Source organism: Trachemys scripta, chromosome 13, assembly GCF_013100865.1.
Source record: "Trachemys scripta elegans isolate TJP31775 chromosome 13, CAS_Tse_1.0, whole genome shotgun sequence".
Classification (NCBI taxonomy): Eukaryota; Metazoa; Chordata; order Testudines; family Emydidae; genus Trachemys; species Trachemys scripta.
Window position 1 is genome coordinate 1,186,744 of NC_048310.1, and position 14,407 is coordinate 1,201,150.

The window sequence follows — 14,407 nt, forward strand, 5'->3', positions numbered from 1 at the left end:
AGAGGGAGTGAACCTAACAGGTAATGATCAAGTGATCTCTCTCCTGCCATCCATCTCCACCCTCTGACAAACAGAGGCTAGGGACACCATTCCTTACCCATCCTGGCTAATAGCCATTAATGGACTCCATGAATTTATCTAGTTCTCTTTTAAACTCTGTTATAGTCCTAGCCTTCACAACCTCCTCAGGCAAGGAGTTCCACAGGTTGACTGTGCTCTGTGTGAGAAGAACTTCCTTTTATTTGTTTTAAACTGCTGCCCATTAATTTCATTTGGTGGCCCCTAGTTCTTATATTATGGGAACAAGTAAATAACTGTTCCTTATTCACTTTCTCCACACCAGTCATGATTTTATATACCTCTATCATATCCCCCATTAGTCTCCTCTTTTCCAAGCTGAAAAGTCCTAGCCTCTTTAATCTCACCTCATGTGGGACCTGTTCCAAACCCCAATCATTTTAGTTGCCCTTCTCGGAACCTTTTCTAATGCCAGTATATCTTTTTTGAGATGAGGAGACCACATCTGTACACAGTATTCAGGATGTGGGCGTACCATGGATTTATATAAGGGCAATAAGATATTCTCCGTCTTATTCTCCATCCCTTTTTAAATGATTCCTAACATCCTGTTTGCTTTTTTGACTGCCGCTGCACACTGCGTGGACATCTTCAGAGAACTATCCACGATGACTCCAAGATCTCTTTCCTGTTTAGTTGTAGCTAAATTAGCCCCCATCATATTGTATGTATAGTTGTGGTTATTTTTTCCAATGTGCATTACTTTACATTTATCGACATTAAATTGTATTTGCCGTTTTATTGCCCAATCACTTAGTTTTTGAGATCTTTTTGCAGTTCTTCGCAGTCTGCTTGGGTCTTAACTCTCTTGAGCGGTTTCGTATCGTCTGCAAACTTTGCCACCTCACTGTTTACCCCTTTCTCCAGATCAGTTATGAATATGTTGAATGGGACTGGTCCCAGTACTGACCCCTGGGAGACACCACCATTTACCTCTCTCCGTTCTGAGAACTGACGATTTATTCCTACGCTTTGTTTCCTGTCTTTTAACCAGTTACTGATCCATGAGAGGACCTTCCCTCTTATCCCATGACAGCTTACTTTGCTTAAGAGCCTTTGGTGAGGGACCTTGTCAAAGACTTTCGGAAAGTCCAAGTACACTGGATCCCCCTTGTCCACATGCTTGTTGACACTCTCAGAGACTTGTACTAGATTGGTGAGGCATGAATTCCTTTTTCAAAAGCTGTGTTGACTCTTCCCCAACAAATTGTGTTCACCTATGTGTCTGACGATTCTGGTTTTTTACTATAGTTTCAACCAGTTTGTCTGGCACTGTGGTTAGGCTTACTGGCCTGTAATTGCCAGGGTCGCCTCTGGTTGGCCTTTCCTTGTAGGCACTAGAACTTGCTGTTCCAAGAAGCAGTCACCGAACATGTTTAGAAATTGTTTCTCTGCACTTTGTGCCTTTGCTCAGTTTATCAGAGGGGCCAAGCCTGAGCCTGCAGGACAGTGTGGGGCTGACGGCCGGTCCGGGGGTGAGAGTCCCAGCGTTCTCACCATCTGCTTTTCTTACCTGACAGGGAAGGGCAGCCCCACCGAGAAGGGGGAGGTGACTGCAGCAGCTGTCTGTGCCACCTGCACAGTGCCGCCCCGGGGGCACAGGACGCTGGAGCTGGGCATGGCCTGGGACATGCCGCGCATTCACTTTGGCTCAAAGGAGAAGCTGCATCTCAGGTACGTGCCCAGATCCCCCGTGTGCTTCCAGGCACAGCTCCCACCCACCAGACGGAGCTGTGTGCCGTGTGCCCGGCCTTCTCTCTCCGTCACGCAACGTGGACCCGGCACCTCCTCCAGGGCGGGCATCTTGCATGGTCACCGTGCCCCTGGGACACTGCCCCGCTCCCCCCACCGCACCCCCCAGCACACGCCCCAGCCTGGTCTCACATAGCCCCAGCCGGTCCCATCAAGGAGGAGCCGTGCCTGCTGGGGCATGTGGTCTGCAGACTCCTGAGTGGTGCCCATGCCTCGGGAGAGTCTGCCCAGTAGCCTGCTGTCCCTCAGGCACCTTTGCCTGTATTGCCCATCGTTTAACTCTGAGACGCCATCGTTGGGAGTCTGGAGATCCAGGTTGGGCCCCGCTCTGGCTCAGCCCAGCACTGGGCCTGGTGCAAGGGCTGCTGGGTGGGGGCTGCAGCCGATGTGCTGCAGGTGCTCAGACTGGATGGTGACATGGGTCCTTTCTGGCCTCCTGGCTGCTTGTAATGGCGCACGGCCCGTCTGGGTGCCCCAGCCTTGGGACCCCCGTCCTAGCGCCCCTCGGCCAGGCCAGCTGCAGCCGCTGCTCTTTTCCCATCCGAGCTGGGAGCCCTGCTGGGAAGCGGCAGGTGGGGATGGCTGTGGCTGGGTCAGCAGCAGTGTGTCAGGGTGACAACCTGCGCCCAGCCTGGGGAGGGGCAGTTCCCCTTCTGCAGGGTGCTAGAGCCGTGAAAGTTTCTGTACGGCACTGCCGGCCCATGTGGCGCCCTGAGAGAGGGTGGGAGGGAGAGCACTGGCAGGGCCCCTACCCGAGGGGAATCCATCGCCCCCACCCCTCCCGGCAGAGCCAGCCTGTGCTGAGAACAGGCCCTGTGGGTGGCTGGCTGGGGCAGGGGTCCCTGCCGCGGGGGGAGCATGCTGTCCTGTGCAGACAGGGCCGGACAGACGGCACCGGGCTGCCTCCTGCAGGCCTGCACCCAGTAACGTCTCTCCCCGCAGGCGGTACACGCGCTATTTCGGCAGCGCAGGAGACGCGTGCCCGGCCCTCTCCCACTATGCGCTCACGCACTATGAGCAGTGGGAGGAGAAGATCGAGAGCTGGCAGAGACCCATCTTGGAGAGCAGGTAGAGTAGTCGCCTGGCTGGTAGCCGGGGCCATCTCCAGTGGGGGGGAGCCCCCTGGGGCCAAGGGGAGCCAGACAGGGTCGGGTAGAATTGACAAGCCGCTGCTGTCACCAGGGGTCTGCAGAGTTGGTTTGTTGGTTTGGGGCTGGTTTGGCCTCCTGCCAGCCGCAGAGTGGCTCGTCGGAGAGTCCTTGCATCCCCCCAGTGGCTGGTCCTGCTGTACCCAGCTCCCGAAGTGTGGGGAGGCGCGCGTGCTGCTCCTGTGTGTGCACGGGGGCGGGTGTCTCACTGTGCTCCCCCATGCAGGGGGCCTCTGGGGGTCTCCTTTCAGAGCCTGTTACCCGGTGGGTGAGCCCCATGCCCGTGTGTGGGCAGGTGCCGGGCCCCGGGGCCAGTTCTCTCCTCGCCAGTTCCCTTAGGCCAGAGCCGTGGGGCAGAGCTCCTAGCGGGGTGTCTCCACTCCTTGCTTCCCTGGCTCCGGGGCAGGGGAGGCTGCGCACACGCAGGCCCAAGGAGCCTGCCGTTGTCTGGAGAGCGGAGCCAGGCCAGGCTGGCGCTTGGCCCCTGGAAGGGCCCAGGAGCTGAGCTCCCAGCTGGCCTGAGAGGCCGGTCGCTCCTGAGCTGTGAGCGGTTCCCTCAGTGCAGCTGCTGGGGCGGGCTGGAGCCTGCGTCCCCCGCGGCCTTCTGTCCTCTCCCCGAGGGAAGGTGGGGGTGGGCAGGTGTGTCTGAATACGCTGCCCCCCAGCTCTGTGTCTCGAGCTGGGCCGGGGGGGCCCTTCCTGGGGTCTGAGGAAGGGGTGGGCTGGGTTGTAGGGCTCCTGCCCATGAGGCCGGGGTGTGGCTCCGTAAAGGGGGATCCACAGAGGCAACATATTCGCTCTCCCATCTGTCCCTCTCGCCCACAGCCACCTGCCCCCCTGGTACAAGTCGGCTCTCTTCAACGAGCTCTACTTCGTGGCGGACGGCGGGACCCTGTGGCTGGAGCTGCCCCCGGAGGCCTGCGCGGAGGACGTGCAGGGCCCAGCGGGGACCGGGCTGTCCCAGATCTTCCCTGTCCTGCGGGAGTACGGAAGGTTTGCTTACTTGGAAGGTAAAGTGCAGGGCTGAGAGCCGCAGGGCGAGGGTCCCACTCACCCCTCCCAACTGAGCGTAGGGCAAGGGGCTTCTCACCCTCTGGGGCGGCCTCGCTGACCCACTTCCCTCAGGGCGCGGGGAGGGAGCAGCTTGCCCCCCCATGGAGTCCATTGGGGGCTGCACCCCCCTGCCCAGGCCGGGGGCACTGCCTCGCTGCTCACAGCCCCCAGGAAGGGCAAATTCCCTGGTAGGCACAGGGTCGGGGACTGGGCCCAACCCCTCGTTCCCCGCTCCCCATCTTGTGTGGAGGGGTGGGGACCTCTGGTGCCCCTGCGGCCCCCCGGCAGGCTCTGCCCCCCTCACTGTGTGTGCTGGGCTTCCAGGCCAGGAGTACCGGATGTACAACACCTACGACGTTCACTTCTACGCCTCCTTCGCGCTCGCCATGCTGTGGCCCAAGCTGGAGATCAGCCTGCAGTACGACATCGGTGAGCGCCCAGCGGGCCCTGCCCCCAGCCCGGGCCCCCTGGCCAGCCCGGACCCCTCGGCAAGTTCACCGATCCCCAGCCCGGCCCCCTGGCCAGCCCGGGCCCCTCGGCAGGTTCACCGACCCCCAGCCCAGCCCCCTGGCCAGCCTGGGCCCCTCGGCGGGTTCACGGGTCCGCGGCCCAGCCTCCCGCCCCTCCCGTGCTCCTTGTCAGGCTCACTGACCCCCAGCCCGGCCCCTCAGCGGGTGCAGCAGCCCCCTGCCTTGCACCCCATCCAGTCCAGGGCACCAGCAAACTGGCACAGCCCCCTCAAGGCAGGGAGGGAGCCGGCTGACCGTGCGGCTCGGGCCGGGGAATCCTGTCTGGGCACTGGGGGTGGTTTCTGCTTCCTTTGCTGCACCCCATCAGGGCAGGGATCGAGTGTGGCCCCGGGGCCCTCAGCAGGGGCGGTCTGAGCTCACTGCTCCTGCCAAGGCCGGGGGCAGTCGCCCGTTCTGACCCGAGACAGCCCGCGCCTGGCACCGGGGCGAGTGGTCTCTGCAGGGATAGGGGTGCTCACCCCACTGGTCAGGGAGACCGTGGCGTGGCTGGGCCCGCCAGCTCGCTGAGGGTCTGTGTCTCCCAGCTGCTGCTGTGCTGAACGAGGACACGCAGCCCAGGCTGTACCTGATGAACGGGCAGACGGCCCAGGTGAAGCTGAAGAACGTGGTGCCCCACGACATCGGGGAGCCCGGTAAGGTCTTGCCCTGGCGTGTGGCTGGGGCCAGGGCGGGGCTGTGCCTGGCAGCCCATTCTCCCGCTCAGTTATAAATGCCCCACGCGATGGGCTCACCCTGCTCCACAGTCAGGCCCAGCCTCACTGGGAACGTGTCCTCAGATGCAGCCAAACTGTCCCTTGGTGTGCCTGGGAGGTGGGAGGGGGGCAGGGAGTGGGGGGGTATAGGGAGGCCACTGCCAGGAGGGCCCTGTCATGGAGTCCCCGGGCGATGCTCTGGAACTGCTCCCCACAAAGCCAGTGAGGACTTTGGGGAGCCTCCTCTCCCTCGGAGCAGACCGTCTTCAGGGCAAGAAGCTCACACGGCTTCACCTCCTGGGTCTCTCCTGGGAGCATTCAGCATATGCCCCTCCGTGCGCTTCCCACAGCGAGTCCGCCCCGGCGGGGTCCTGGGGAAGCCAGAGGGTCCTGCACCCCCACTCCGCAGTCAGACGTGACTCTCAGCCAGCCAGTAACACAGAGGTTTATTAGATGACAGGAACAGGGTCTAAAACAGAGCTTGTAGGTCCAGAGAACGGGACCCTTCGGCCGGGTCCATTCTGGGGCCCAGCGAGCCAGACACCCCCGTCTGCTCTAACTCCTCGTCCCCAGCCAGCTCCAAACTGAAACCCCCTCCAGCCCCTCCTTTCTGGGCTTTGTCTCTTTCCCGGGCCAGGCGGTCACCTGATCTCTTTGTTCACCTTTAGCTATTCCCTTGCAGGGGGGAAGGGCCCTGGCCATTTGTTGCCAGGATACAGAGTGTTGGCCATTTACACACACTGGAGACTTAAGAAATGCATAGGGGAAACTGAGGCACCCACACAGTATTCAGAGGAAACATTAAGAACAGTCCCACTTCATCATAGGCCCCACCACTGCTGCTAGGTTGGGGGGCGGGATGCGGTGGAGGTGGGTGTGCAGTGCAGTTACAGGAATGGGGAGACCGTTCCCAGGAAGGCTCACTGCCCGGGGGGGAAAGGGGGGGCGCAGTACAGTTACAGGAGCGCTGCAGTTACGGGAGGGCTCACTGCAGGTGGTGGGGGGCGCAGTGCAGTTACAGGAGGACTCACTGCATAGTGGGTACAGTGCAGTTACAGTGGGGGTGACGGGGAAGCCCCCATAGGCAGGGCTGCTGAGAGCTGCTCTCTCCCTGCTCAGAGGACGAGCCGTGGCAGCGGGTCAATGCCTACCTGATCCACGACACGGCCGGCTGGAAGGACCTGAACCTGAAGTTCGTGCTGCAGGTGTACCGCGACTACTACCTGACCCAGGACACTGCCTACCTGCAGGACATGTGGCCCGTCTGCCAGGTACAGCGAGAGCCTCCGCTGGGGCTCCGAGCTCCGCCCCCTGGCTGTCCTTCATGGGAGCAGAGCGCAGGGAGAGGGGAGGAGCTCCCGGCCGCCCGGCACAGGGCTGCGTCCTTGGGCGAGTGCAGCGGAGCAGCTGGGCGAAGGTCTCGGTCTCTCTCCCACAGGCTGTGATGGACTCGGAGCTGAAATTCGACACAGACGACGATGGGCTTATTGAAAACTCGGGCTTTGCTGATCAGACGTATGACGCCTGGGTGGCGACTGGAGCCAGGTGAGTGGGGCAGGGGTAGGGGCAGGGCCGGTGCAACCACTAGGCAAAAGGACAGTTACCTGTTCCGTAACTGGCGTTCTTCGAGATGTGTTGCTCCTGTCTGTTCCACAGTAGGTGTGCGTGCTTGCCACGTGCACTGGTGCCAGAAGATTTTCTCTCAGCAGTACCCGTAGTGGGAGCGCCCCCCGCGACCCCTGGAGTGGCACCTCTATATCGCGCTATAAGGGGAGCCACGAGCTCCCCCTCACCCTCAGTTCCTTCTTGCCAGACAACTCGGACAGAGGGGAAGGAGGGTGGGATGTGGAATAGACAGGAGCAACACATCTCGAAGAACGCCAGTGACGGAACAGGTAACTGTCCTTTCTTCTTCGAGTGATTGCTCCTGTGTATTCCACAGTAGGTGACTCCACGCTATACCTGATGGAGGTGGGTAGGAGTTCACAGAGTCGGCAAGAAGGAACTGAGGGTGGCCGGTGCACGGGGGCCGCCGCCCGCATGCATCCACTGCAACCTGCAGGAGCCCCGGGGGGGGAGGTCGGGCACGCAGCTGCTCCCCGCTAGCGGCACCGCCGCCTTTGCAGGGCTGCTGCCCCCCTGTGCCGCGCTGGCTCCTCCATGGCTGGGGCTCGCTGCAGCCACAAGCCGACGCTCTGGCTCTCTGGTGCCTCCGGAAGGCGGCTCCTCCCTGCCGAGCTGCTGCAGTGGCCCCAGCCCGGCAAAGCCAGTGAGTGGACTCGGGGCAGAGGCCGCCGGGGTGAGGTGGGGATGGCTCGCGGGGGGGCTGTGCACCCTCCAGGAGAGTTCAGGGGGCGGGGAGCGGGGAACCTGGTCTGGGGAGCAGCCCCTGGGCACGGCTGGCCCCTGGGGTCTATAAAGGCTCGGTGGGATTTGCCCCTCAATTAATCGATGTGCGGGGGTGGAGGGGCGCAAGGTGGAAGTTTCACCTAGGGCGCAAAATATCCTTGCACCAGCCCTGGGTAGGGGCAGGCAAGCGGCCCAGGGCCAGGAGTTGGGGACAAAGGCGGAGGTTAGGGGGCAGGGGCAGGGCCGGCTGGCCAGGGGACTTGGTGGCTGCTGGGTCTTGATGCAGCGCTGGGCTGGGCTGGGCTGGTGTCACCCGGGCGTTATCAGCGCTGTTGGAGCACGTTACGCCTCCTGGAGAGCTGCACCTGCACGAGCGGCTCCGTTCGGGGGCTGGCTCAGTCTGCACCCGCCGGGCCGGGCGCCCCGGTACCCCGAGGGCAGCACTTTGCTGGAACCACGGCCCAGGACAGCCTGAGGTGCCCGGGCAGGTGGTGTCACTCAGCGCCAGGGGAGGGGTTCGCAGTCATCCCCAGTATTGCCCTGGGGCGTTTGTGCTGAGTGGCTGCTGCTGAACCCGTAAAAATGGGCCCAGCGAGAGCTGGCTGGTGGCTGGAAGGCAGCAAGTGCAGCGAGAGCCCCGTCGGGGAGCCCGGCCTGGCTCTCCACAGACGTGCGAGTCTCTCTCCTGGCCATGCCGGCTGCGGCTCGGGGGGTAGCTGGTCTGTGGCTGCTCCAGAGCCCCTGGCGTGTCCCCCCATCCATCTCCCACCTTCGCTCACTGTGGGGCCAGGGTTAGCCTTCTGTTATCTGCCGTGTGCGGTGCGGAGCGTCCAGGGGCGTGGCTGGGGTGCCTGCTCGGGTCTCTGTGCCTGGCAGCACGGGGCTGCTGCTGCTCCAGCTCCCATGGGGCTGAAGGGGCAGGTTAGGGGGCTGCACTCTCTGGCGGGGGGAGGAGGGGAACATGCAGCCCCAGGGGGGAGGGGCAAGCGCTGTGAGGCTCAGGGGCTGGGGGAGGGCGCAGCCCCGGGGGGGAGGGGGACGAGCGCTGTGAGGCTCGGGGGCTGGAGGGGGACGAGGGCTGTGAGGCTCGGGGGCTGGTCAGGTGGACAGGAAGTGCAGCCCGTCTCTGTCTAGGGCCCTGTAATGTGCCCGTGATGTAGCGCCAGGGCTGAGGCTGACGTGGCGGATACGTCTGCACTGGCGGCAGTGGCTCGTGCCCAAACCCGTCTCCTTTGCTTTGCAGCGCGTACTGCGGCAGCCTGTGGCTGGCAGCCGTCTGTGTGATGTGCAAGGTGGCGGGGATTGTGGGTGACAGCGAGGTCCTACAGAAATACAGCGCCATCCGAAGGAAGGGCTCGGAGGCGTTTGAGCGGCTGCTGTGGAACGGTGCGTATGGCAGGGTGCCGGGGCCCCGCGGGAGGCGCTGCGCTGACCCGCCCTCGGCCTAGGGTGCGGGCCCCCGCTCTGGGACACGGGGTGTCTGCCTCGGGCAGCGAGTGACTCCCGCCCTCTGGGGCACCGCGTGGTGTCCCCGTGGGGAGGGCGCAGGGTAAGAGGAGGGGCCGCCGGTGTCAGAGGCGGGGGCGTGACTGTCTAGCTGACTCTCTCGTCCCCACTGCAGGGAAATACTACAACTACGACAGCAGCGGGGGTCCCTTCTCCAGCACCGTCATGTCCGACCAGTGCGCCGGGCAGTGGTTCCTCCGGGCCAGCGGCCTAGACCAGGGCGAGTTCCAGGTGAGCAAAGGTTTGTCGCCACCCAGGGTGGCAGGGGTGGATTGGGAAGGCAAATCTACACATGGCACAAGGATTAGGGGAGTGGCAAGTGATGAGGACGGGGCAGCCATGCAGGGCAATCTGGATTGCGTGGGAAGCTGGGCCCATTCAAACACAATGTGGCAAATGCAAAGTCGTATTGTCACACTGTCTGGGGGATGCACCTTACTCAGGGCAGAGAGCCAGAAATAGGGCGTAAAACCCCAGACTGGCGGTGAGCACTGTACTTAGATTTCACCAGCCAAGCAACAAGTGCAAAGCCCTGATGCCAAATCAAGGAGTCATAGAATCGTAGGGACTTTGAGAGGTCTCTAGTCCAGTCCCCTGCACTCAAGGCAGGACTAAGTAATATCTAGACCATCCCTGACAGGTGTTTGTCCAACCTGCTCTTCAAAATCCCCAATGATGGAGATTCCACCACCTCCCTAGGCAATTTATTTCAGTGCTTAACCACCCTGACAGGAAGTTTTTCCTAAAGTCCAACCTAAACCTCTCTTGCTGCAATTTAAGCCCATTGCTTCTTGTCCTGTCCTCAGAGGTTAAGAAGAACAATTTTTCTCCCTCCTCCTTGTAACAACCTTTTATGTGCTGAAAACTGTTATGTTCCTTCTCAGTCTTCTCATCTCCAGACTAAACAAACCCAATTTTTTCAATCTTCCTGCATAGGTCATGTTTTCTAGACCTTTAATCAGTTTTATTGCTCTTCTCTGGACTTTCTCCAATTTGTTCACATCTTTCCTGTAATGCGGTGCCCAGAACTGGACACAATACTCCAGTTGAGGCCTACTCAGCGCAGAGTAGAGCAGAAGAATTACTTCTCATGTCTTGCTTACAACACTCCTGCTAATACATCCCAGAATCATGTTCGCTTTTTTTGCAACATTGTTACACTGTTGACTCATATTTAGCTTGTGATCCACTATGATCCCCAGATCCCTTTCTGCCGTACTCCTTCCTAGGCAGTCAGTTCCCACTTTGTACGTGTGCAACTGATTGTTCCTTCCTCAGTGGAACACTTTGCATTTGTCCTGATTGAATTTCATCCTATTTACTTCAGACCATTTCTCCAGTTTGTCCGGATCATTTTGAATTTTAATCCTATCCTCCAAAGCACTTGCAACCCCTCCCAGCTCATGTTCAGTTGCTTGTCCACTATGAGTCCTAAATCCCTGCAGAATCTCTGCTTTCCAGGTTAGTCCCCCAGGCTCTAGGTCTGGCCTGAATTCCTTGTTCCTAGATGTGTGTGTGACACCAGTAAGCCAAGGCCGCAGCATCAGCTGAGAACTGACAAAGCCCTAGCTGGAAGCCAGAACATGGACTGGTAACGGGTTAAAAGGCAGGAAACAAAGGGTAGGAATAAATGATCAGTCCAGATTAGAGCAACAAACATGATTCAAGGTCTAGAAAACATGACCTATGAGGAAAGGTTAAACAAACCCAATTTTTTTTACCCTGAAGAAGAGAAGGCCGGGGGGGAGACATAACAGTTTTCAAGTACATATAGGGTTGTTACAAGGAGGAGGGTTAAAATTTGTTCTCCTGAACCTCTGAGGTTGGGACAAGAAGCAGCAAGGGAGGTTCAGGTTGTACATCAGGAAAAAGTTCCTAACTGTCAGGGTGGTTAAGCACTGGAATAAATTGCCTAGGGAGGTGGTGGAATCTCCATCATTTTGAAGAGCAGGTTGGACAAACACCTGTCAGGGATGGTCTAGATCAGTGGTCACCAACCAGTCGATTGCCATCACCGGCAGCACAGTGGGGCTGCCATTAAGACAGGCTCCCTGCCTGCCCTAGCCCCACACCGCTCCCAGAAGTGTCTAGCGCGGCCCCGGGGGTGGAGGGGCAGGAGTATCCCTCCGCGCGCTACTCCTGCCTGCAAGCACCGCCCCTGCAGCTCCCATTGGCTGGGAATGGGGACTGTGGCCAATGGGAGCTGCGGGGGCAGTGCCTGCAGAGAGGGGCAGCGCGCGGAACCACCCACCCCCCACAGGGGCGAGTTGACCACTTCTGGGAGCGGCGTGAGGCCGGGGTAGGCAGGGAGACGGCCTTAGCAGCAGCCCCGCTGCACCGCCGACCCGGAGCCGCCGGAGATGAGTGTTGCCTTGCGGTAAGCTGCACCCCAACCCCCAGCCTCTACCCTCTCCTGGAGCTAGTACCCCATAACCCTCCTGCACCCTGAACCCCACCCCTGATCTCCTCCCAGAGTCAGAACCCCCACCCCCTCCTGCACCCCAGCACTCTGCCCCAGCCCAGAGCCCCCTCCTGCACCCCGAACCCCACCCCTGATCTCCTCCCAGAGTCAGAACCCCCACCCCCTCCTGCACCCCAACACTCTGCCCCAGCCCAGAGTCCCCTCTTGCACCCAAACTCCCTCCAAGAGCTTGCACACCTCACCTCCTCCTGCACCCCACCCCTCTGCCCCAGGCTCAGTCTGGAGCCCCCTCCCACACTGCGAACCCCTCGGCCCCAGCCCAGAGCCGGCACCCCCTCCCAAACCCCACCTCCTGCCCCAGCCCGGTGAAAGTGAGTGAGGGTGGGGGAGAGTGAGTGACGGGGGGAGGATGGAGTGAGTGGGGCAGGGCTTTGGGGAAGGGGCAGGGTCTTGGGGAAGGGCCAGGATAGATCCTGGGTTGCACTTAAATTCAGAAAGTGAACTTGGGCATACAAAGGCTGGAGACCACTGGTCTAGATAATACTTCGTCTTGCCATGAGTGCCGGGGACTGGACGAGAGACCCCTCGAGGCCCCTCCCAGTCACACGATGGTCTGAGTTGCTCCTGCACTGCGGTGGCACACAAGGCTAATGTGATGTGTACATGGGGCAGCGCACTGGTGCGACTGACACTGGATCCCGCAGGCACTGGTTGGAAAAAGGTGTTGAACAACTGGAGAGGGTGGGGGGAAGCCACCCCGATGGTGTGAGGGCGGGGGAGTGTCTGATGGAGAGAGGCTGAACGCACTCAGACTGAGCGGGGACTTGCCGGTGGTGTACAAGGTCAGCCTGGGGAGACGATCCCGGGCACTGCCAGGCTCTGTAATCCAGCAGGGACAGGCAGGACAAGAACCCCTGGCTAGGAGCTGAAGCCAGAGTGTTTGCGCAGTGAGGGGTGGCGGTGTGGGTGAGGCTGCCGGTGGGGGGTGGAGTCTCGCCCCCCCAGTTCAGCCAGCTGCAGAATGGGAACCTGACCCGGCAGAGGCAGCAGGTGTGGGGGTGGCACCAGGCTCCGGCACCTGGCTCTGCAACCGGCACCGGAGCCGCTGACTCGGGACGCTGGCGCAGACTCGCGGTGGCAGTGGTGGGTTCGCTGCCTTGGGGTCCTGCCATCCAGCCTGTTGCCTTTCCGCTCGGCGTTTGGCTGGGCTCAGACCAGGGGTCTCTGCTGTACAGAAGGCAGATGATGTACTGGCCCTATCTGCCGCCGCTGTCCCCGAGTGCAGGACCGGCCCCCGGGCCCTGGGTTCAGGGTGGGGCCCTGTGGGGCCGAGAGGCCTGAGGGTGTGTCTCTCCGCAGGTTTTCCCCAGGAGCCATGTTGTCAGCGCGCTGAAGACGATCTTTGAGCTGAACGTCATGGGCTTTGGCAATGGGACGATGGGAGCCGTGAACGGCATGAGGCCCGATGGGAGCCTGGACACTTCCAGCGTGCAGTCCAGTGAGGCCTGGGTTGGGGTCGTGTACGCTCTGGCTGCCACCATGATCCAGGAGGTGGGTGTGACGCGGCGCCCTCGGCACGAGCAGGCGGTGCCAGGGGACGGGCCTGACTCTCTTCTCCCTCTGCTGCAGGGCCTGGTGCAGGAGGGCTTCCACACAGCAGAGGGCTGCTACCGGACCGTGTGGGAGCGGCTGGGCATGGCCTTCCAGACGCCAGAGGCCTATTGCCAAAGGAAGCTCTTCCGCTCTCTGGCCTACATGCGCCCCCTCAGCATCTGGAGCATGCAGCTGGCCCTGGAGAGCAGAGCCGGCCAGGCCCCTGCCGCAGCAGCGCCGCGCCCGGTGCAGGAGAACTCCCTCCAGCCGTGAGGGAAGGAACCTGGGCGCATGAGCCAGAGGGAGCCGCTGGGCCCCCGCTGCAGGCCAGGGACTGTGTGGAGGCCGCTTGCCCCTTTTTAAAACCTGATTTTAATTGCTGTATCTTCCCTCCTCTCTGCACCTAGCCTGTGCCTCCCCCCAACGCGCGCCCCCCATGCTCCACAGCCTGGCTGACCCCTCAGCCCTGGGCCCCCAGCCACCTGAGCGGGGAGAGCAGCCCAGAGAGAATGAGAAGGGAGGAGCGGCGGGGGGGGCTGTGCCCAGGGTCCTTCCCCTCCCCCATGGCTCCGGGGCTTGGCCGTGCACGGGCAAGTCCCCGCGGGAGGTGGGGTATCCCTATGGCCAACAGGTCTCACAGCCTCCCCCCCCTCCTGTCCTGCCTGCGGCCCCACCCAGACCCGCATGGCCGGGAGCCGCAGAGGGTGTGGAGGGGGGAGCACGTGTGTGGTGCGCACCGTGCCGGCACTTAGCTGGCACTGTTGCGGAGGGCGTGTGCACAGGCTGCCGGGTGCAGATTTCCCCTGCCCTTGCTGGCTGAGCTGCCCACCCGACACGGGGCGTTTTGTCACCACCTGTACTCGCTGCACCCACGTGTGGGGCGTGGCGGAGCAGCATCCGCTGCCGGGCACAGACAGGCCATGGGTGAGGGCCTGGTACGTGCTGAGCCCTCACTGCAGGGAGAACCACCCGGGACAGAAGCTTGGCAGGGGTCCCCCCGCTCTCCCCTTTCAGCAGCACGGCCCGCAGGGGAGCCGAAGACATGGGCACTGCTGTGACTGAGGGTGCCATTGCCCCTCCCTGGCCCAAGGGGCTGCCCAGCTGCGCTGGGTCCCTTCAGGGTGCCTGCTCCAGGCAGGGGCCACTGTGGTAACCCGTGGCAAGGCCAGTTTCCCAGCATGATCCAGCCCTGGCCCGGGGCCCGTTGCCTGGCCTCTGACAATCCTCATCCCAAACTCTTGGACGGGCGGTGTCTGTCCCCGGCCCTGCATGGCCACTGCACAC

General features: G+C 61.5%; 1 protein-coding gene across 1 annotated transcript in view; it reads left to right on the forward strand.

Moving 5' to 3' along the window:
* Positions 1-13,503, forward strand: part of GBA2 (glucosylceramidase beta 2) — a 32,977-nt gene extending 19,474 nt beyond the window's left edge. The window contains exons 6-16 of the mRNA XM_034788352.1: positions 1,599-1,752; positions 2,773-2,898; positions 3,804-3,988; positions 4,356-4,460; positions 5,086-5,193; positions 6,373-6,524; positions 6,692-6,798; positions 8,846-8,988; positions 9,224-9,339; positions 12,890-13,081; positions 13,160-13,503. Of these exons, the coding sequence (XP_034644243.1) occupies positions 1,599-1,752; positions 2,773-2,898; positions 3,804-3,988; positions 4,356-4,460; positions 5,086-5,193; positions 6,373-6,524; positions 6,692-6,798; positions 8,846-8,988; positions 9,224-9,339; positions 12,890-13,081; positions 13,160-13,396 (1,625 nt within the window). The 3' untranslated portion in view covers positions 13,397-13,503. The remainder of the gene's footprint in view (positions 1-1,598; positions 1,753-2,772; positions 2,899-3,803; positions 3,989-4,355; positions 4,461-5,085; positions 5,194-6,372; positions 6,525-6,691; positions 6,799-8,845; positions 8,989-9,223; positions 9,340-12,889; positions 13,082-13,159) is intronic.
* The last annotated feature ends 904 nt before the right edge of the window (positions 13,504-14,407 follow it).